Here is a 23670-nt window from a genome sequence, read left to right as displayed (position 1 = left end):
TGGGCACTGTGCCTAGTGAAGCAGCAGATAGCTGCTAGCTACCTGCCTCTTGGGCCCATTTCCCAGGACTCTTCGCTGAGGGTCCCTCTCTACGTCTCTATCGGTGAATAGAGCTGCAGGAGAGCCATAGTCCATATGCCACAGAAGCACGAAAGCCCGAGAAACTTATTGAACCAAGATAGGAACATGTCGGTAGGCAGGATGTTGGTACAGAAACCACAGCAAAGATGCCTTTTTCCTTTTTATTAGCCTAAAGCAAGAGAAAAAAGGTAACCCAAGTAACATGCTCAAAGGCTCCCAAGGGTTTCCAGAAATGTACCCTGCAGGCCCCGCCATCACCCTCAGGATGGTAATAACCGCCCAGACCACCACATGCTAGAACCATCTGAGCATCACTCCACATGACCTTGACCCTGGACAGGTCAGCTGCCCTCTCTCGGTTCACTCTCCACTGCCCTCTACTCTTGGACTCACACAAGTTTCTCAGCCTTGTAGAAACATTAACTTCGCCTTTACCCATAAAATGTTAATCACAAAGTGCAAAAAACCAAAAAGGCCTAATGCAGGATCACCCATCTCACCACGTGTGATATCACTCCGAACTGGCAACCACTCAGTACAGAATACAACATCCTAAGACTTCCGAAGGTCCCTCCCACCTCTCCAGCCCAGGGCACACTGTATCCCCTTATTCGGATGAAGTGGAGGCTGGGATGAGCTTGGGTTTGGCCTGCTGGGGAGGGGAGATATCTGGGATCTTCTCCCCGTGTTTGTATACGCTGACGGTGACGTCAATCTTCTCCCCTCCGTATTTGTTCTTCACGTTGATGCTGTACTTGCCCGAGTCCTCGGCCGTCACCCCCTGGATGGTCAGGCTGACGTACTTGGACTGCTCCACCTTCACGGAGAAGTGCTCGCTTAGCTCAATGTCCTTGTCGTTCTTAAACCAAACCACTTCCGGGTCAGGGTTTCCAAACACTGTGCAGGTGAGGTTCAAAGTCTTTGGAGGGAAGACGGGGTCAAGAAAGAAGACCATTAGAAAAGGAGCGGGAGATGGGGGTGGGGTGTGATCAAGATACGCTGCAAGTGTGTGTGGAATTTTCCAGTACTAAATTTAAAATGGAATAAAAAAAAAAATCCCCGTGCTCCTCTCTGGAGGTGGCAGGTCAGTCATGCCTACTGGCACCTGTGGATCACTTGTTACATCAGCCACCCTTCATTGACGCAGGCTCCAAAGGTAGGTGGCGGCTGAGGAGCTCTGGGCTATGGGGGGCGGGGCTCGAGAAGCAGAACCCTGTGAAAATGGTTCTACCTGTTCCAAGTTCTAACCTGAGCCTGGGGTTCAACTTGGGAAATGATTTAGCTCTATTATCATTCCACTGAACCTGTTTTTAAGCTTTTTAGCTTTTATTCTTATGTACGTGCATTCCTGCATGTCTATGTATGGGGAAGTACATGTAAGTGGTAGCTGTTTGTGGGGGACAGAATAAGGTGTCGGATCCCCCCGGAGCTGGAGGTATCAGAAGATGCGTGGCGCCCAGTGTGGGTGCTGGGAGCTGGACCCCTACTTTCGCTCTAAGAGAAGCACTTGCTCTTACTAAATGAAGCATCCTTTAGCCCCTAAACGTCCTTTACATTTAGACTTAGGGGTCTCTCTTCCCAGTTTCTCTGAAAAGTCCAGAGAATATTCTGTCTGCATCTCCTAACTCAGACGCAGCAACTGCACACTTGCCTGGGCTCAACCCCCTTGCAGACTGTGATTGTTAATTTCACAATTACATCTTTTGTGATATCACAGTTACTCCATCTCAGGGGCATTCCATGCTTTCACTGACTGTTAAAAAGAGGTCTATAAATTTAGGCCTAATAAAGTCCTTTCGAGTACCTACGTCCCTATGACATTGAGCTAGAATTATGCCGCACAAGTGCCAATTAGATATCAATAACTCCACTGATGGGAGACAAATTAAAACTTCAATTAGAGATTCTAGAATGACCTTGGAAATTGGAGCAGGGTTTTTTTTCTTTTCTTTTCTTTAATATTAAAGAGGCTGTGACTGTTTACATTCAAAAGTGGTGACTCAGTTTCACCCCGATGAGAGCTGACCCACCACCTCATATAAAGAAGCCCTAAACCAGGTGACATCAGACGCTGTGGACCCCAAGGTCCTTATACTAGGTCCATGAGTCACACAACAGGCCTGGTGTTTGAGGATTTGCAATACTGGCTTTTGTTGTTGTTGCTGCTGCTGCTGCTGTTAGTGTGGCTTTTCTTTCTCTCAGTACCGAGGTGAAGCCCAGTGACTCACGTACACTAACCAAACTCTCTGCCATGGAGGTACACCCCAGGCTTGACTATTCGACTATCCACCTCTCTGTTTGCAGAAGTTCTCAGGGGTTCAGGTCAGAGGGGCGACAGCACAATGGAAGGTAACTCTGAGTGCCCTGCAGGCTGAGTGGGGAATGACTCCAGCTCTCAGGCTCCCCTGTGTCCCACCCTGAGATGGCAGCTGAGTTTCTACCCTGCACCACTACCCTCATCCAGCTCTTTCGCCAGTCGTCTGCTCTCACCTTGCCTTCCATTATGGTCACCACGTCAGGTAAGCCGCCAATCACCTTGCCACGATCTGCAGTGAAAAAAGAGCCAGGTTGAGGAGACCCTGTCAGGGAGGCCCCACAGGAAGCCTAAGGCTAACACCAAGTGATACCACCGTGGAAGCAGGGAAGGGTGGGCATACCCTCAGGAGAGGACACAAAGAAAGTTATGTTCCGGGTGGAGAACGCTACCACAGGGGCCATGAGCAAGGACTAGCTGGCACTGTGCAGGTTGGGGGACATGTGGTCCCCAGGAAATAGAAATGAGAGTCAACTGAACCAGGGAGGTCACATCAAGGACCGCACAAAGAGCCACATCTCACGAGGGAGGGAGTCTTGGCATCTGGGGTACAGAAACTTGTGGGGTGGGTGCAGACAAGGTGGAGAAGGGGGTCAGGCTGGAATGAGCGGAGGCCAAAAGATCGGGGTGCACTCAACCTGGGGCAGGAAGTTTGCTGTTACCGATCCCCTAAATCAACCACGTGAAATGTGCACCTCCCCCACCTGTCCCACCCATGCCCATTATCACTTTTTATCACACCAGTACTCACTCTTCTCTGCAAATGCAGCCGCCCTAGAAACCACAGGAGGGAGAGAGAGAAAGCTGTAAGAAATGCTACTGACCAAAGGACTCTATGCACGGGAGAAGTCTGCTAGCAGTGTGAGCACATACAGAAGGAAGGTCTAATGGTATGCAGCTATCCGGTCATGCCCGCATTGGTCATCCCCAGAGGCTGAACCCCAAGGAGACCAAAATCTATGAGCGTGCAAGTCCCTGAGATGAAACGGTGCTGTATTCACTACAACATCTACTCATCCTCCTGGGCCTTGACAATCATCCCTAGTCACTTACTCCACCCAATGGAGTAAAACTATGTAAAGAGCTCCTAGACTGTTGTTACAGGAATGATGACAGGAAAAAATGCCTGTACGGATGCACTGCCTTTACAGTGTCTCTTAATCGCAGTGGGATCTGAGGGTGCAGAACTGTACCCAGGCAGAGAGCTGGTATCCTGATCATTTGGAGTGGGGGAAGATGCTAAAACCAAAAGAGAGATTAGCATGCAGACTCTCAGGCTGGGAAGGTGTATTGTTTGACACCAAATTCACCAGACTGCATTGGAGACTTTTAGGGGATTGTGTGTCTGCACTTGTGTGTGCTGGTTGGTGTACATGTACAGGTGTGATGTGTGTACACGTGGAGGCCAAAGGTTGATACCAAGTACCTTCCTCAGTTGCTTTCCACCGTATTAACTTTTGAGATGTGATCCCCACCTCTCTATCTATCTATCTATCTATCTATCTATCCATCTCTCATCTCTCTATCTCTCTATATCTATCTCTATCTATCATCTACCTATCTATCTGTCTATCATCCATCTATCTATCTATCTATCTATCTATCTATCTATCTATCTATCTATCTCAGACCCTGCAGCTTGCTAATTTGGCTAGACTGCTGGCCAGGAATCTTAGAGATGCTCCTGACTCTGCCTCCCCAGTGCTCAGATTACAGGTGTGTCCTTCTGTACCCAGCTTTTTTTTTTTTTCAAATATGGATTCTAAGGACCCACTTGACTGACTAAGCCATCTCCTAGGCATTTTGTTAATTGTCAATTTGTGATTTATCATACTTGTCACATATCCACTCAACAAAGCATCCTGAATAATTTAGTAGTAGCCAACGATGTCTCAGCTTTAAAACTCTAAAACTGAATCACTCATTTGAAAATCTGAAGCATTCTTTAACAGTTGCTCTGTATGGCATGTCACCTGGATCATGATGATTTGAGAAATCCATCATTTTCATCATTTAAAGTAATCCAAGTTTCTGATGGCCTAGGAAGGTAATACACAGTGCGTTTCTATTGTAGAAAATGGGTGCCCTGCTGCATACTGAATTTCTTACATTGCTATTTTCATCCCAGGAACAGAGCATCCTTGGAATCACTAAGGCACTTATGGACCCTGTATGTGGCCAGAATGAACCCAAGTCAGAGCCCCGCCCCCCATCAAAAATGATGTTAGCAAGCTATGGGTCTTACTTGAGCTGCTGGAACTCAGCAAATGCTTCATCAAAAGCTGCAAGGAAACATTCCATACGTCAGTCATGTTCCATGTGTTTAACTTCCATCCACTCAAATGGTCCACCAGCTAACTGACAAAAGCAAACTGAGGGGCAATCAAACTAATAAATTGATTTATCTTAAGTCAGTCCCTCTACATGAAAGTCATAACGTCAGTGGATTATTTAATGCACCCTTTTCTTTTCAGTATCTACATGGGTTGTTCACAGGAATGTGACGAGCTACAGGGAACATCTAGTACCTTGTCCAGAGAGGTCCAGTGAGCGCTGGTGGTTGTCTTTGCCATCGAAAATCTCAAAAGTGTACTTCCCCTTATCCTTCTCTGTGGGCTCGCAGATCTGCAGCCACGCCATCTCCTCACTGCCTCCAATCCTCATGTGTTCGCTGGATGAGATCTTAGCCTCTCTACAAAGCAACATGGGTGTGCTCAGTTAACCTCCAGATCTTATCCTCACACCTGTGAGGGGACATTAACATGTCTGAGTGAGGAGGACCTGGTCTGCTGGCTTACATCAGTTGGGGATGGTCTACTGACTTGCTCACATTGAGGCAAGGAGGCTCTGCTCACTTGCTCATGCCAATGGCACAGTAGGTTTTAGGGATTTTTCTGGCTATTATAAACTTAAATATATTAATAACTCGGGCCTGAAACCTCCTAAAGCCAACTGATTACAACTTAAAGGACTTCAGAATGCTTGATTTGGTATGCAGTCGTAAGAATATTAAGTGTGGAACTTAAGACCTGACACAGCATTTCCATCTCTAGGTACATGTTCAAAATAGCTGAAAGCAGACGAGATCAGGTGCATTCAGGGTGGTATGGCCATAGAAGAGGGTTTATATGAGCGAGAATTGTTGAAACCAAGGTTGGATAAAGCACAGGGACAAATAGCCAAACGAATGGAAACACATGAACTATGAACCAAAGGCTGAGGGGCCCCCAACTGGATCAGGCCCTCTGAATAGGTGAGACAGTTGATTGGCTTGATCTGTTTGGGAGGCATCTAGGCAGTGGTACCAGGTCTGTGCTCATCGCATGAGTTGGCTGTTTGAAACCTGGGACTTATGCAGGGACGCTTGGCTCAGTCTGGGAGGAGGGGACTGGACCTGCCTGGACTGAGTCTACCAGGTTAATCTCAGTCCTCAGGGGCAGGCTTTGCCCTGGAGGAGGTGGGAATGGGGGGTGGGCTGGGGGAAAGGGAGGGGGCGAAAGGGGGAGAACAAGGGAATCCATGGCTGATATGTAGAACTGAATGGTATTGTAAAATAAAAGGAAAAAAAATAGCTGAAAGCAGGGACAGGGACACATGGACACTCATATCTGCAGAAAAATTACTCACAATGGCCAATGTGGACCACCACATGACCCTGACAAGCAAATGCATAATTAAACTGCGGTCTATCCACAAGGTGGAATACTATTGATCTTTTTAAAAGAAGGGAACTGACACATGCTATAACACACATGAATTCTGAGGACATTATGCTACATTTACAAAGCTGGTCACAAGAGGACAAACCATGTTTCTACAATCTGAGGTCACCAGAGTTGCCACACTCAAGAGCAGAGAGTAGAATCAAGCTAGTGTACGAGAGGGACAGCATTCCATTTTACAAGATGAAGATGCTCTGGAGATGGTTGCCCACAACGTGGATTCACTGCACCCTTACGGCAGATGAAATAATAAATTTTATGTTTGATGTATTCTGTCCCAACTTTTTGAAGATGTAAGTAAGACTAAAGTACCTAATACCATTGCTGTCCTCCAAGTCAGCCGAGTGTTACACCACACTCACTGTCAAATCAGACTGCCTGGTGTACACACATGTTTACATTATACACATTTTATACATATATACATAAATTTTCAAGTTACTGCAATTTAGAGGGCTGGTTCGGGTTTTGCAGAGAACTGGCCATGAACTAATAGTAATTCTATCACCTTTGCTGGCCACTATGTACTCTGCAGTTCAGGGAGAAAAAGGAATTGCCTGGCCCTCTTCACTGTGAAATAGTTCTGGCATGTAATACTCATAATGTGGGGACACAGAGCATGTTAATCCAGGATAAAAAAAAAGTGACTGGTTCTATGAGAGCGGAGCATCAGGAATGTGGCAGATGGGGAGGGAGGAAGCCAGGATGGCTCCATGGAAGACCCACCCAGGCAGGGACAAGAGGATGTAATGATAAGACACTATGCATGCCTAGTAGAGCATAGAACACTCCTGGGAGGAGGAAGCATAGGCCCTCAGTGCTCTTGGGAAGGCAAAAGCCGGAGGCCAGAGCTGTAGGGTAGGCTCACAGCTTTCCAGCCAGAATGCTTTGTTCATACTCTGTTGGGTAAATCCTAGTCAGTTGGCTCTTTTACCTGAGGGTAACACACACCAATTCTAGACTTCCAGCGAGCACAGAGCAAAATCTCTATTACTAAAGCAATGGGAAGGGTCACCCAGCACTCACAACTGTCCATCCCTACCTAAAAGGAATAATGAGACTTTTTATATAGAGAGACTTTCTGCTTCTGCAGAAAAGAAAATTCTTTCGCAAAAAAAATGTACTGTGCGAATCAGTCTCCCCGCCAAACCTCCATGAACTGACAACCCAAATGAGGGCTAGACAATGCCTCACAGCTTCCTAGACCCACACAAGCACACATCAGGGAGTTACAGCCAGGGCTGCTGATGCCTCCAAAGACAGAGAATCAGAGGCAGAGGGCCCCATGTGAGCATACACATTGATAAGCGCCCCCTTGCAGTCCACCCCAAAACACCTCAGCCAGCCCTGTAGTGACCACATGCTGCCTGAAGGTTGTAGCTTACTCCCTGGTTGTCAGAGGGAGACAGCATTTCACCGCACTTAGGGATTTGCAATCTGCTTCAAGGGCTGTGTGAGTCCCTGGCCACCGTCCCTAAATATGCAGCAACTCCAGGAGCCTGTTCGGTCTTCCTCTGCCATGTGCCACCACGTGGGCCTTAAATCTGGGACGTCATTTTCTGTCTCTAAAACTCAAATACACTATAAGCCTAGAGAGTCTGTCACAGGTCACCACAGCGGTAGCCTACCCAGAGTGGGAGAGAATCCACTGCATGGGAAGCCTTCACCTCAACACCACTCCCACCCTGTCTAAGGATACTGAAAGGTAAGGTGTAGGAAGCAGAAGGCATCTCATTCTTGCAGGTAATTGGAGCCCACTGAGATTAAGGGGAGTCGTTAGCCTAATGTGACCACTGCAGGAGAGACCTCCCAAGCTGACGGAACACATACAGCCTGAGGTCAAAGCATGCTAGCTTTGCTTTTCCTATAATGACAGCAAGAAGTCCCTTGAGTGGCTGGATTCCTCTCAGTCTGAAGTGGTCAATCCTCAGGCAGTTGGGCTTTACCATGTCTGCATAATACATTCATTCGCCCTCCGCAAGACAACAAGGTCTTTTTTTCTGAAGAACATTTTTGCTGTGTTCCTTTTGGCCTGTTCCTCATTTGTGAGGGACAGATTTCCAGCCTTTTATTTAAAGTGGCATTTTCTAAATTCCTTGATGTATGACTTGGCATTTCTTTTAAAGCAATGAACAATGGTCCACACTTAAGTCTGCATTCTACAAATTTCTCACTGGGATTGATCTATGAATCGAATGTCACCCATTGGCACAGGTTTCTCCCCACTGACTCCCTTGTCTTCTTACTCACTCTAGTGAGAAAGCAACTGGTTGGCAGGTCGGAGCTTGGACTCTAAACACTGGTCCCCTTGTTCTTCTACCCAGAGAATGCATTTTAAGCACTGGTGTCATTGGTAACCACCAGTGAGGACGCTGTTGACACCTTCTGATGTTTCCTTTTTTCTTTCTCCTTTGTCCAGACCCTCCCCACTGTCCCATGGCCCACCTAGCCAAAGCCTGGCACAGTTACTGAGAACATGGCCATGGCCTGTGGTTTGCCAAGAGTACCACATTGAGCCACGGGCTGCTGCAGCCATGGACACGAGCTCTCATACTCACTTGTGATACCAGCTGACCTTCATTTCCTCTGTGAAATACTTCATGAAACACTGAAGTCTGATGCCCTCGGGGTGCAGAGAACCTTCAGCGGTGAGGCAGAGGCTCCTGCAGATAACAAGATGTTACCTCAGATCTCAGAGAGTCAAGACAGGCCCGTGGCCCTCTGGTAAGGCTCATCTATCCACGGTATCAGCACGTCTCTCAAGTTGGTGCTCAATCCTGTCATGGCCACAGAAGCTCCCCCGTCCTCCCATGTCATATGCTTCCATTAAACACACACTTGTCCTTGCAGAGTACTTTGAAAAGCCCTTTGCTTAAGACCAAAGAAACACGAAGTTTTGCAAAAATAATCCACACCTGGCCCTTAGCAGTTTGGCTTGCATGAAAGAATCAATCTTGGTGACAATGACTATGAAACCTGCCCTATTAATTGACCCAAATCTAAAGAGCTACAGAAAACCCATAAGGAAGAGGAGGGGAGTCAGCAGAAATGGGAGTGGGCGGACACAGCTGGAACCCTCTTTACGGAGACATCTGCACCTTACTCTCTCCACCTGGAATGTCACAGAGATGCCAGGGTCTAGTCACATGGAGACTTCTATGCTTGCTCTCTCTCCCCACCTAACTCCCCAAAAAGATGCCTGTGTGCACCTTGAGTGGTTGAGTGAGCTGAGAGTTCCAGAAGCATCGTGCGAGGCCAGTCTGATGCACTTACCAGTTCTCTACATGTGACCAACCTGTCATCAGCAGGTGACCTTCCAGCACGTTCTGAGACAGGTAATGCAGAGCAACTCCCCAGAGTGTAAGGGCAAAGCCATTTTCCCAATGGCTTGGTTCATCTTACAAGTGGCTTGCATACCCATGGGTGAGTACTTGACTCACTGAAAGCCATTCCAAGTGAACCTCATTTTAAAATGTAGCCCGGTCCTTTCACTAAACAAAAGCAAAAGCTCCACCTCACGGGGCTGTTTGCAAAAGCATTAGAGGTGAGCATACGGTGGTTTTTCATGGAATCCCAGAAAACCATAGGCCTCTCTAGTTGAGGTCAAGAGGATATGAGTTCTGGTGAGTCCCAACTTGCCTACGCAGATTTTGGTAACTTGATCAGAAAAGTAACCTGGGTATTCTCTGGCTGGTGTCTCATCTTGTGACAGTATGACACAGTGTTGTCATCTACAAGAGTCACACTGGAGAGCCTCACAAGGAGTCACAGGGAAGGAAATTCCAAAAAAAAGTCTCATACCATCACAAGGAGGTGTATGGTTCTGTGTTGGTCACATGGGTAGCAATCCACTTTGAGCCATTACGTGTGGCCAGTGGGTCACAGGTTAGGCATGCCTACGAATCTAGAGAGTCTAGAGTAATAAATTACTAGTTGTTAACATGTAAGCTACTATTTGTTATTTATAAGCAGTATTTTTTTTTTTTGCTTCTCCAACTTCTATACAAAGGCAAATGGCTCAATACACAGACTATGAAGTCTAAGCGTTAAATAAACCCACTATTACTACTCAGTGTTGGAAGAAAAACTAATAGCAATTTTGGACAAAACAATTGCCCAGGCCGGGCAAAGGCAAGCTGGCAGGGATGACCGGTGGGTAACATCAGCAGGGGCTTCTGAAGCTGAACACAGGCTCCAGCATTCACACTGCAAAGCTCTGGAGGAGCATCATAGAGTGGGCAGGTAACCAGTCATTCCCCGCCACCAGCCCAACTCCAGGCAGGGGGCACACCCCAGCCATCAGTGTCCTCTGGGACATGAGAGCTCACCCTAGGAAACAGAGATGCTTCAGTCAACAAGACTTGAAAACTCGGGGGCTATTACTCACCGCACACACGACTCATTGCCAAGATCATGTCCTCGTACACTGGAAGGGAAATGGAAATGGACCATCACTGGGTGTGACTTTAACAGAAAGCAGCATTTTCCATGTCTAATTAAATTGGACACGGGAAACTGTGATACTCATTTGAAAAATGAAACATTAAAATGGTATATTTGTCCATAAAAGTCTTATGTGCACCATAAATCCTTCTAACCTATTCACTTTTTAAAACAGGACAAGAACATTTTGTTCAACATAAATCCAACTGTACGTTGAATTGAATAACTTCCTGAGAGCTTCAATCATCTTAACCGCATTTGTAAAATCAAACTTGGCTTCTGATAAGGGACTGAAATCATGTTTCATCAAAGCCCAAAGTGATAGTGTGCATTTTCTAACACCGTGAAACGGCTCTTAAACGCAGACAAAGTACAATCTGGTTTTCTTGCCTAATGTCACTGCAGAGGCAAAAATGCATGCAGTCCAGAGTGTACATGCTTGTACTTTTATAGTACCCCACATTCCATGGACAGAACGGAGCTCTGTCAGCTCAGGGTGCATATGAGTATACCCCCACAACACCCCTCGTCATATGGACAGACTGGAGTCCTGCTCAGCTGGTATGCACACAGCTATGGATACTCATGAGCAGTCTTCCATAACACCCCTCATTCCATGGACAGAACGGAGCCCTGCTCAGTGGAATATGCACACAGCTCAGGGTGCCTGTGGACACAGCTCCACAACAAACTTCATCCAGTGGACAGAACAGGTTTCACTGTAAGACAAAGAAGGTACCATCTTACCTTTGCCAGCTATTTCAAGGATGGATACATCTTGACCTCTGTCATCTTTCAAGGTTGCTTTGTATTCGCCATGGTCCTTCTTAGACAACTATGAATAAAACACATTCCATATTTACACAGAAATCAACACCATAATACAAGATGGTATAGTAGTACATTTTTCCTTGCAAAGCATGGGAAATCGGTGTGCAAATTGGAAGGCATTGCCGAGTTTACAAGTCATGGAGAATGCTGTTTTGTTTCTCTGGCTGCATGGTACCTTTGGTATTAGCAGCTCACAGACCCCTTTCTCCAAGTCCGGCAGTGTCTCAGTTTCATAAAGAACATCATCCTTGAGCCATTTGAAAACGGTTTCCCTCTTGGTGTTTGCAACCTGCAGAACAGAAGTCCTAAGTGAATCACTGTGGCTCAGGAGGGGAAAAAATCCTTCAGGGTTGTCAAGCCAGACCTAAAGAAAACACCAGCTTTTACCCTCAACAGGCTCAGTGAGGGCTCATGGAAGAACTGTCACTTCTAATAATAGCAAATGCATTTCTCAATCGTCTTCTAAAAGCAGTAAGTCCTTACATCTGCCACCAAGAGGACCAATGATGTCGGTAGGTGTAAAAATCTCCATTTAATAGAAAATGTCACTAATGAGGCCTAAGCCAAGTGCTTTGATTCATAAATGTTCTTAGAGCTCTATGGATCACTGGGTGACTGACTGCTCTTTGAAAGTGTGGTATTCAGGTGCATGAACACAAAGGGATGACACATAGAAGAAGAGCTTCCCTATGTGGGAATTCTTCACAACTGAACTCTGGCTTTAGATGCTAAGCTTTGCAGGGTTCTAATGGAGAGTAACCACACTCACACACACACATACATGGCTGACACGCTATCTCAAACATGGCTGACACGCTATCTCAAGAAGAAGATGTTCTACTTTGTGTGACAGATGTTGATGGCACTGGATTCCAGGAGGCTGAGGAGTCTGCATCCCCATCCACACAGACCCCACACAGATAATGCCAGCAATGGAACATGACAAATGATAATGCCATGGGATTGGCTCTATAGACCAGTAATGCCATGTGTTTGGGATTTCCGTAGCAGCTATATGCAAGGTGTCACCAGTGACACAGAGAAAAATCACATACTACGGGTACTTTTGTCTGCCTTAGTTTCCAGAGTTAAAGGCCAGCTTGGTATAGAGAAGTCATTCACAGCATCTAAGGAATGGATGGAGACCATGCACTAGCCGCCCTGGAAGTGCCCCATCCAGCACAGAACATGAGTGAACACACATCACAGGGTAATAACTGCCTAGTCTTCTCCGGGTCTCCCTGCAGTGGCCGCCTCTGCCATCCTTCCCTGTTTCCAGGCTCACTCTGCTCATCACAGGGGAAATTGCTACTCAGTATGTATGAAATCAAAGACTTTCCAATGCCTTCAATCTCATCTCTAAACAGCTCCACCCTCCTGCCACGTGGCTGGAAGGGTCTCACCCCATGCACAACCCCTGTGCATCTTCTCTGACCTGCAATTTATCTCTGTCACGCTGGAACACTCAGGTGCCTGATGTGTACATGAGCATGCAAAGAGACACGAATAAGCGAATTCATCAGACACCACACACACGCCATGCCATGCCCAAGGGACACTGCTCTCTCATCACACTGCTCTAGAGTATGACAAACTCCAGCACACTTCCTTCTTGTTGTGATTAAGATTTCTGTTAATACTTCTTTTGTTTCAAATGCTTTTCTGTAAAAGCGTAAGGATATTCTTAATTTCTACTATTCTCTACACATTTTGTAAATTAAATTAAGAAATATCACCTGCCACAGTTATCACTGAATGAAAAAAATACTCAGGAAGATGGCTTGCCTCATTTATGGGGGCATAAATGTGTAAACTAAATGCATGAGAGTGCAAAATACTCATTTCAAGATTTATTTCATTTCCTAATATCTGTGTCTACTGGCCTATGCATCTCTGTGATCAGGGAACTTGAGGTAGTTTCAAATATCTATGGGCAGTTACACAGCACTCGGATGCTATCAGCCCCAGGAAGCGGACCTCTCATTTCTTCCCCTGTCCTTAGGACACAGGAAGACCTGCAAGTCTTGGTGCTTATGGTCAGAACCAGATCATTAGTCACCTCCTCATTCCTGAACCTGACCTCTGACCTCCTAATGAGCTGAGCTTTTAATGCTCACCTCAGAAATACATACCTTTCCATGTGTGGTAGTCATTTGAGAAAACACTCGTGTTTACCCAGTACAAACCGCCTATGCAAACAGCCGCTGTTCAGTGAGGGCTAGCCTCTAGCCTCTAAATATCAATACTTCAGACTCCACCATCATACCCAACCCTTCTTACAACCCCACACCATCAACTCTGCCTCTTGATATGCGCATGGCTTCTTATTGTGCAAAATGCACATAACATTGGCTGTCTCCTGACTGTGGTTAAAGCGGTGTCATTCGGTTCCTGCTCTCGGTCTCATCTCTTGGACCTGGACTATCCTGACCTAAGAAGTCCCACCTAGCTGAAATAGCCTGTTTGTTTTCATCTTTCCTGCTTGAGCTTTAAGTAATTTGTAAGTAGTTTAAGAACAAAAATAATGCACTATTTATCATTATTCCCCAGCACTTTCCCCAGTGAAAGATGTAAGGCAGATACTCAATAAGTGAAAGGTTTGTTGATTAAAACGCAACTTAGAAATAAACTTCTTTACTGAATTAACATAAGGCATAAAAACCTGTTTTCAAATGTGCCTTTTAGTCCCTGATGATGTCATGTGGACAGCATGGTGGGTGCCTTTCCTCATGGCACGCCTTCTCATGGAGTCACTGCTAACATTCTAAGTCCCTGTTTAATAAGCTACCTCTTTAAGTCTTCTTTTGAACGTCACAACAAGAAGGAGGGACAGTCACTTACCCTCAAGTTCTCCAGGGTCCACTAGACCCTGAAGTCTCTTGTCTATTTGCACCTAAACCTAGACCACCCACTTCACTCTCCACAGCTGCTCCAAACCAGCACCCCACAAGGAACATGAAGGAGAACCACGGGGTCTCTCACCTTACAGACAAGCCGAACATCACAGTCTTCGGTAACATCCCAGTGCAAATATTCAGCAAAATGAGGGCCTGTGGAGAAAGGAGGAAGTTCTAAAATAAGAACTTACATGTATAGATATCTACAGCTAATGCAGATATTGCATACACATATGTATGTATGTTTTAATATAGCTCTATGTTCTATTTTGATGTATAAACATAGTTGGCTGGAAGAGCTGCGTGCCCTAAAAAGCCAAGGTATGTCTCATAGTCCTGAAGCCAACTTGTCTTAGAGCTGACTCTCTCCTGAGCCTCCTGTTCCTAGTGGAGTACACAGTCCCCCTTCCTTACTGCACCTGGGGTCTATTGCTCTTTAGATACTTATAATATCCAGCTCCTCACATTCTTGTTCCTAGGCTATGCATCTGACTGAACACCGAGCAGCACAGTGATCAATCTTTTAAAGTAAGAATTAGTAGAGAAGATGAAGATAAAGCAATGTGACCTTGCAACTTTGTAGATGCTTATCACTTCAGATTAGAGACAGACTCATGTATGTTTATCAAAAATATCATTCATTTCTATGAAATAAACATGGAGTAAGCCAAATCCTATAAAAACTATTGTCTCATTCAATACAACAATATAAAGCAGGCTTGTGCTGATTATTTTCATGTTTAATACATTTTATAAGACTATAATTTAATTGGTGACCTGTTTAAAGCTGGTTATAGATAGACCGCTTCCCTGATAAAGAAACAGGAAATGATGAATATATATCCAGGGTCAGCCAAGGTTAGAAGCCAGAAAGAACACAGGCAAAATTACCCTGGAGGACTAAAGATAGGGAAATCACCTAATTTCCAGAGCTAAAATGATGGTGTGATGTTTGATCATTCTACGTTTCTTCAGAGTCAGCTGTGAGATGCAGGGTCTGCTCGAGACACATTACAAAGCAAAGTCTGCACCTCATGGTGTGAGCGAGGCACCACCTACCTTGTTTCCTGAGGAATTCCTTCCTTTGAAATTCAGCCTCTTCTAGAACAGCTCTGAACGCTATTCAAAAAAAAATAGACAGATGAAATATCTCTCCATTCAAAGGAATTTTCTTTCCATTATGTTTTGCGGGCATGTGAAATGTTTCACTGTAGCATACCGTCTCCAATGAGCACCAATGAAGATTGATTCTTGGCTTTTCCATCTTGAATCTGCACAGTGTAGGTCCCTTCATTTTCTATAGTAAACCGATCCATGACCATCTCAATCATGCCAGTTGATCTGTCACATTTAATTTTGTGTGTCTGGAACCCATAAAAGACACAGAGAATGATGTGATGAAATTGCTTCTCCACGTTGCAGTTATATCTTGTGATTGTTTGAATAAGAATGACCCTCAATAGGCTCATCTATTGAAATGCTTAATTACCAGGAAGTGAAACTGTTTGGGAAGGATTAGGAGGTGTGAGCTGGCGCTGGCTCTCGCTGACGTGCTCGCTCTCTCGCTCTCTCTCTCTCTCTCTCTCTCTCTCTCTCTCCCTCCCTCCTTCCCTCCCTCCCTCCCTCCCTCCCTGCTGCCTGTGGTTAAAGATGTAAAGCTCTCAGCTACTGTCCCAGTGTCATGCCTGTCTGCTTCCTGCCATGATGATCAGTGAATAACTCTCTAAAACTGTAAACAAGCCCCCAATGAAACACTTTCTTTTAGAAGAGTTGCCTTGGTCATGGTGTCTCTTCACAGCAACCAAAGACTAACTGAGACACACCAGATGTTACATATGAAGGAACTAGGGGACATGAAGTGTGAAGGCAGTACAGACCCCATCTTAGGGTAGGTCCACCTGCTGTATTCAGTTCTAGGAAGGATCTCAGTAATGAGCCATGACAACTCAAAGAGATACAGGGCAGTATGCTCCTGCAGACATCCTGTCTGCAGTTTATGTCCCTTGAAGATATCCAGATAATCTTGCTGAGCCATCCAGATAATCCTGCTGAGCAAGTTGTGGTTCCTCGCCAAAAGTCTAACCCAATGGTTTCAAATGTGGCTTCTCACCGAAAGTCTAGACCAATAGTTTCAAAAAATCACCTTGCCTCATATCCCGTCTATCAATCCCAAGCATGTAATTTCTGGCTTGTGGAACTATAAAAACTCTCTGCACCTGGGCTCTTGACAGCTGCCGCATTTTCTTCCATCTGCCATGTGGTGGCCCAGGTTGAACCTGAATAAATGAACCCTTAGGTGCTTTCACCAGAAACCGGCTCCTTGGTGGTCTCTGGGGGTTTCTCAAAATGGGTACAACAAAAGGAACTGAGAAAGAAAGCTATCAACTACACCTCTGGGTGAACCAAGGACCAAAAACAAACCACTGTCCCCTGGGAAGGGAAGAGAGACAGGAAGTTTCCCAGTGCATAAGTATGAACTTCAGCCTCTGAAACAGTAAATTGTAAATGGCTAAAGCCTGCCCACTCTCCAGGCTTTGATCTCCAATAAACATTCAAAAAAAATAGGAAGAAATTCAAACATGCTTTCAAATATGTCAATCACATGTTCTGTACTTGTATAACATCACTGAATATTTTCAAAGGGAGCTAGAAGAGGAGACAGGTATACATATGTGCTCAAGAAAGGCCACAATGAAGGGGCACCAGCCTGCAGATTAGTCTTGAGGTAGAACCTTCTGGAACAGGCTAATGACAGGAGCTATGGGAAAGCACTGTGTCCTCATCCTGAAATGATGAGGTCACCACCACATCGGAGTGGAAGAATAAGAACCCAGTGAGCTGCCCCTGGGCGGTCCTTGCACATCTGTCTCGTTTCAAATGATGACATTTGAATATCAAAAGCAACCTTCAAGTTGCTCAACAAATGGTCAGTATCTGTGTGATCAGATCACTATCAGTATCACTGTCAGTTCACCAGCACTTCCTGGAACTGGAGGGACCCACTCTAACTAGTTAAGAAATCACAGGTTTGAATTTCACCAACGAGAAGCTTAAAGACACAGTAGGCTCCCCAGCTTCCTCTGCTCCCACAGCACAGTATCTGAGAAGGCTTTAGGAAATAATTAGGCATCTTGATGCAGCAAGATGAAGTTCTGTGATTTTACGAGCCCCATAAATACAGGGTTTTATGTGACTTTCACAAAACAGTATCAGTCTTTAAATGTGAAAGTCACCTGTGGGCGGCTAATTAAAGCAGTGAAATGGTGTATCCGACTCCAAAAGATTAGCTCTGGAGCGGCACCGACGCTCTCTGTGGCAAGTAGAGAATGTTAATCAAAAGATGTTCAGCGAATAATGTGCAATTACTCCATATTCCACTTCTTTTCCTAGCGTGATCTCTGCTCAGAGAAAATTCCTCCAATTACCTTGATCAGGCAGTACTGTCCCATACACAGTATGCATTCACGTGGCTGTTTGCAGCCCACAAAATCTAACCGCACTCTGCTTTTTCTAAAAGCATGCCATGGCTCCCATAGGACAGACTGACTAGATCATGTGATTTTTAAACACCACATGATCCTGACATCCCAAGATTTCTGTTTGATAGACTTCATCTAGCCCTGTTTTGCAAGACATAAAGACCAGGCTGAGAGTAGATGGTAAAGCTCATAGAAAAGAGAGTAGGCTGTCCACAAACATGGGTGGGCTCTCATTTCCAGCTCCCAGTTGATATGTGTGTGTGAACATCTGAATAGGAATTTAGGATTAGGTGGCTTAGTGCCAAAGACATACACTGGGCATTTAGTGGAAAGAGGGACATACCAATAGATGACTCACCTAATCCACCCCTGAATAAAAGAGACCCCATAAAAAAATAGATGTCCTATGCCTGGGTTCCCCAGCATGCTATAAATTAGACAAAGGTAAATATATCTAAACATAGCTAATGACTTCTCAAATGCTCCACAGTGAAAAATAATTTTAAGAATCTTTTTATATAATCAAAAGATAGAAAGATGGCTCGGTCAGTAAAGTTCTTGCCTCACAAGCATTAGAAACTGAGTTTGGATCCCAGAACCTATGTAAAAAGCTCAACATGGTAGCACATGCCCAGAGATAGCAAAATTGGAGGCAGAGACAGGTAGAGATCTATAAGCTTGCAGGCAGCTAAGCTGGTCTATTTGATGAAATTCCAGGCCAATGAAAGACCCTGTCTCAACAAAAAAGGGAAAGATGCCTGAGGGAAAATGCCCACGTGTGCCATGCACACGCACACCTCACCTCAATTACTTATACAAGTGAATACACACATACACACACACACACAGAGAGAAGCAGAACAAAGGCCAAGTGCTTAGCCATTTATGAGAGCCCCATCCCTTTCTCTGTCCAGATCAGATCCAACCCACCAAGGCAACAGCTCAGGAGGACCAAGGAGGACCAAGAGACTTCTCTTCCACCTGGTGGTCCCATGGGAGCTGTCAGAGGAAGGAACATAGGGAACCATTTCCCAGAACAGAGCAAAATAACAAGGCTTCAGAACCACAATCAGGAAGAAAGAGACTAATTCATCAAGTTAATCCCTTTTATCTTGATCATTTTCCTAAACCCAAACTCTACATCTCTAAAATACAGTTCCTCATTTTTCATTTTAACATATTTGGATTTTAAAGTCAGCCTAAGTTGTACCAAACCAAGCCTGAATCTCTGCACACTGTGAAAAACCACAACCTCAAGTCATCTGGTCAACCTTCTGAACTCCTATTTCTGGAACTCAGAAAGGGTAGGAATGAACACAAAACATTGATTCTGAGAACCTACCAACCAAACCCAGATTTCTTTAAGCTTTAGCTCACTCCCAGATCAGCAAATCCAGGTACCTCTGAGCCACAGCTCACATCCAAGAACTCACCTCACTGTCAGAGACTTCTCTGTCATTGATAACAAACCGGAAGCTGGCATCAGGTGAAAGATGCTCTGCCTGGAGCCAGAAGCGGACCTGACCCTTATCGAAAATCTCATAAGCTAATTCTGACTTCAGAGGAATTGCTACAGGAGGAAGAGAAATAAGTCAGCAGTGAACAGATCGTCCTTAGATGGACAGGTGCAGATTGGAACACCAAACTCAGTTCCTAAACATTTCGAGAAGGTGAGCCATGGAGTATTGCCTGGCATCATGGAAACAGGATATGAAAATCCTCCTGTTTGATGAGTTCCTTGAGACTCTCTGGACATGGTCAGAGGTTGAGAAGTGACTCTGTGAGATAGCCTTCGCTAGACAACTGCTTGGATTAGGAACAGACGGGCAAGTTTCCATATCATAAGCTGGCATTTCTCCCAAGTAGGTCTTTATAAGCCTAATGAAGGCCCTCCCTCCTCCTGGGGCTGCAAACGCATGTACGAAACAAGGGGATTACTTACTGGGATTCTTTATCTCATTGCTCAATGCCATCAAACGTTCAAGTTCTAAAATTAAGAAAAAAACGTCATCAGTTTTGACCCATGCATTCAGAAGTCTGTGAACAACATTGTGGTGGTTTGAATAGGAATGGCCCCCAGAGACTCATGTGTTTGAACCTTGGCCTACAGAGAGTGGCACTTCAGGAGGTGTGGCCTTGTTGGAGTGTGGCCTTATTGGAGGAAGTGTGTCACTGTGGAGGAGGATTTTGAGGTCTCATATATGCTCAAGCCAGGCCCAGTGAAACAGTTCACTTCCTGTTGCCTGCAGATCAAGATGTAGAACTCTCAGGTCCTTCTCCAGTACTATGTCTGCCTGGGTGCCACCATGCTCCCCACCATGATAATAAAGGACTAAACCTCTGAACTGTAAGCTACCCCAGTTAAATGTTTTCACTTGTAAGAGTTGTTGTGGTCAAGGTGTCTCTTCACAGCAGCAGAAACCCTAAGACAAACATCAAGGCTAAATTCACACCACCAAGGTTTACTCTGAGGACATGAAGGACAGAGAAGGGCCTTTAACACACTAGCAGTCTACTCCAGCCAGGGTCCTCACCATGAAACCCACTTACTAAAAGGACAGCTGAGGGTGAGACATGGGAGTGTGGGTCTGGGCAAGGCAGGCATTCGGGAAATCTAGGATAATCTGCAGAGAGTGGATAAAGGGACAGCTTTGGGAATGGCCGCTCTCTCTAACACAGGAGGTGCTTTCTGCAGCTAACCTGCTCCTGGGAACATGCTGAGGCTGGTGGGTCTCTCTCCCCTTCCAAGACTTCCTTCTTATTCAGAGTGAAGCTCCCTGACTCAAGCAAACCCTCGTTGTGGCAAATTGCAATGGGGTAAAAGCAGAATGCACGGCTCCAGAGGAACCCTGAGCAAAGTCAGAGAAGCCAAAGTTCCAAGATGTCTCTCCGTTTCTTCCCCTTCTTCCTCCCCTCCTTTCACAAGACTAGAATTCATCCATGTCAGGGATATAAGGTAGCATTCATTTGCAGTAAATAAAGAAGTCAGATTCTTCTCAACCAAAAGCAAACTTCACCCGAGGACCTCCGTTCCCAGTGACAGGATGTGCATAAATCAAGTGAGGCACACCCGGGTCCCTGAGGTCTGGCTTGGGTCACCAGTTATATAAAGCATGGCAGACGCTGCATCCTATGCATCTACATGAAGCTGTAATGCAGAATGCCCTGTGGGGACTGCGGTGCAGCGGGATACAGCGCCATTTCTTGGGCGAGCAGAGAGGGTCCTCAAAGGCAGATTGCCAGACCCCTTCTGTGCAGCTTAAGGAGGGGCAATGCCAACCCTCTGCTGTTCTTGGGTGAGTCTTGTTCAGTTTGTCTGAGTTTGGGAAAATTTAACTAAAACTGAAGTGGACCTGCAAACCTCTGGTGCCATCAGCATGTCACGGGCACCCTCCTCCCAGGTGTTCACTTCCCTCCCCACAGTGCGTGGGGTGAAGGCGTCTCCCCAAGTTCACGTGTCATCAACAGACTCCTCTGTGAGCCGAATTGAGGTGGGCATGAACCAACACTTCTGTCCCAGCAGTGGGCCCTTATTGAGACAGTGAGGCCCTCATAAAGACTGAGTTATGCTTCCCCCATGTGATACTTTCTAGACAGAAAGAGGCAGCGAGAAGACCTCTAGTCTAGGTTTGCTAAATTTCTAAAGAAATCTTGGCTCACGAGCAAACCCCATGCCCACCCTTCTTCCCGATCCAATGTGTTTTCTCTGTATTAGGGTCAGTCTCTGAAAGTGTGACAAAGCCAAGAATGACCAGCCCGTGTCAGGAAGACATTACCTTCTTCGTCCAAAACGAAGCTGGAGGACACACCATCCGTGTCACTTACAGATACCGAATATGTCCCTATGTCTTCTTTATCTGGATTCTTAAAGTACAGCTTTGAGCTGAAAGGAAAAAGAAAGGCGAGCGTTAGTCATTTCTGCCTGCAGAAGCCAATGGTTCTCAGCCTCTGGCTTCCCGGAGACTTACTGATCACCCTCAGTGTGAACCTCGAACCGCTCCTCATCAGCAATCTCTTCATAGGCCTTGCACCAGGTGAACTGGGAGGCATCTGTCATTTCCTGGCAGTCAAACCCAAGGTAGATGTTGCCCTCCTCATCCACACCAGCGCTGATCTCCTTGGTGCCTATAAGGGATGGGAGGAAGCGGGGGAGGGGGGGATCCTCAGGAACACTGTGTCCCCAAGATTCATTTTCTAGACACAGGCCAGGTGGAAGCTTGTTTGACATTGGCTGCATCATCAGTTTTACTTAATATCTATCCAAAATGGACCAGAGAGGCTTAGGGGAGCAATCTCCCCTCAGGGAACTGGCTGACAAGCCAGCCGCTGCCTCTGCTGATTCCATTTATACCATCAAACTTCTGCTGGCTTCCTCTCCAGCACTTCAGAAACCCCCATACTGCCTCTCAGACTGACCTGTCACCCCCACACCATAACCTGGACAGTCACATTTGCGCTACCCTGTATCACCTACACATTCTTCCTTCTCCACATCTGTTATTCTGTCTTCTGGGGCATGGAGGCTGCTATTTGTCTGGTATGTGTTGACCAAGGTGAACAGCTTAGCCTGACACCAGACGTTCAGAGTACAACTCTCAGAAGGTAGGAATGGGTGATGGAGAAATGGCTCAGCCATGAAAAGCATCTGCTGCTCTTTCAGAGGAGCTGGGTTTGATTCCCAGCACCCACATGGTGGCCCACAACCAACTGTAACTCCAGTTCAAAGGGATCTGGAGCCCTCTTAGAAAGCCTTTGAGAGCACCAGTCACATACATGGCAAAACACACACACACACATAAAATAAAAACAAATCTTCATGGGGGGGATGAAGAGGGAGAGGAAGAGGAGGAGGAAGAAGAAGAGGAAGCTGTATTATTGCTGGTGGTGGTCGTGGTGTTGGCAGGCAGGCAAAGCTAAGCTCTGCTGGTGAACGGAACTAAAGTCAGTAACACAGATGTTCCTGGGTTACCAGGAAGATGAAAAAGAGGGAAACAGAGACAGGAGAGAAAGAGGCCCCGGGAGTAGACAGACCATGGAGGTCTCAGCTCTTGGCTCCATCACACAACCAGCCTATGCATCTGTGAGCTGGTTTTCAGCCCCAAAAGTGCCTCTTTGCAAGATCACCTCCAAGGAGGCCAGTGTAGCCAAGAAAGTGGCCAAGAGCTCTATAGCCTTCTGACCCCTGCAGCTGTAGAAACAACACAGTCCCTCTTGGACACTGCTACTCTTAGAACAACCTCTCCACACCAGGCGTATGACATATGCTCAGGGGCTTAGAGCAGATGCAGAGCCCGGATGTAGCCTTACTTCTCCTGTCAATCAAGTTCTGCTTAAAACATGTTTGGGGAACTCACGGGGAAGAAAAAAAAAGAGTTCAGCAAGGAAGGGGTAAGCAGGGAATAGGGGTATATATAATCAAAATGCATTATATACATGTATGAAATTATCAAAAAACTTTTAAAACAGTTTAAATGGCAGGGTACATATTCACGCATTTAAACACACCTCCACCCATGCATACATATAGGTACAGAGCATAAGTGCTCCCTTCAGGGTCCCACTGTGGGGTGACATGTCCTCTGTTGAGCAGCCTGAGAGGTGGGGACTCACCTGGCCGGGCCTCCACAAGCACAGGCTCCGATGTGTCTGACGGCTTCCCGGGTCCACTGGCATTCACTGCTCGAACTCTGAACACGTAGGTCTTACCTTGCTGCAGGTCACTGACCTTGAAAGGACAGAAGAAACATGTGCCGGGCCAGACAGGGGCCAATCTCACTGACAGATGAGCAGATCTGGGTTTGTCTACTTCATTTGTTCCTCAGAACACCGGCGTGCAGAATCAAACGCTATTGACGCGGTTACAACCTGGTGATATTTAATGTGATTCTCCAGGACCAGATACT

General features: G+C 46.0%; 1 protein-coding gene across 1 annotated transcript in view; it reads right to left on the bottom strand.

Annotated features, from left to right (window-relative positions):
- Positions 1-204: 204 nt before the first annotated feature.
- The window catches only part of Myom2 (myomesin 2), a 69570-nt gene continuing 46104 nt past the window's right edge, over positions 205-23670 (bottom strand). Inside the window, 18 exon segments of the mRNA XM_028859818.2 lie at positions 205-1000; positions 2572-2627; positions 3147-3169; positions 4641-4677; positions 4924-5087; positions 8676-8748; positions 8751-8780; positions 10505-10543; positions 11308-11395; positions 11567-11680; positions 14374-14441; positions 15348-15407; positions 15508-15652; positions 19201-19337; positions 19710-19754; positions 21544-21650; positions 21736-21892; positions 23378-23492. Of these exon segments, the coding sequence (XP_028715651.1) occupies positions 689-1000; positions 2572-2627; positions 3147-3169; positions 4641-4677; positions 4924-5087; positions 8676-8748; positions 8751-8780; positions 10505-10543; positions 11308-11395; positions 11567-11680; positions 14374-14441; positions 15348-15407; positions 15508-15652; positions 19201-19337; positions 19710-19754; positions 21544-21650; positions 21736-21892; positions 23378-23492 (1770 nt within the window). The 3' untranslated portion in view covers positions 205-688.

The sequence above is a fragment of the Peromyscus leucopus genome, chromosome 17 (genome assembly GCF_004664715.2).
Source record: "Peromyscus leucopus breed LL Stock chromosome 17, UCI_PerLeu_2.1, whole genome shotgun sequence".
In the NCBI taxonomy this organism is placed as follows: domain Eukaryota; kingdom Metazoa; phylum Chordata; class Mammalia; order Rodentia; family Cricetidae; genus Peromyscus; species Peromyscus leucopus.
The sequence above is the reverse complement of the archived record's forward strand: the minus strand, read 5'-3'. Positions and strand labels throughout refer to the sequence as shown.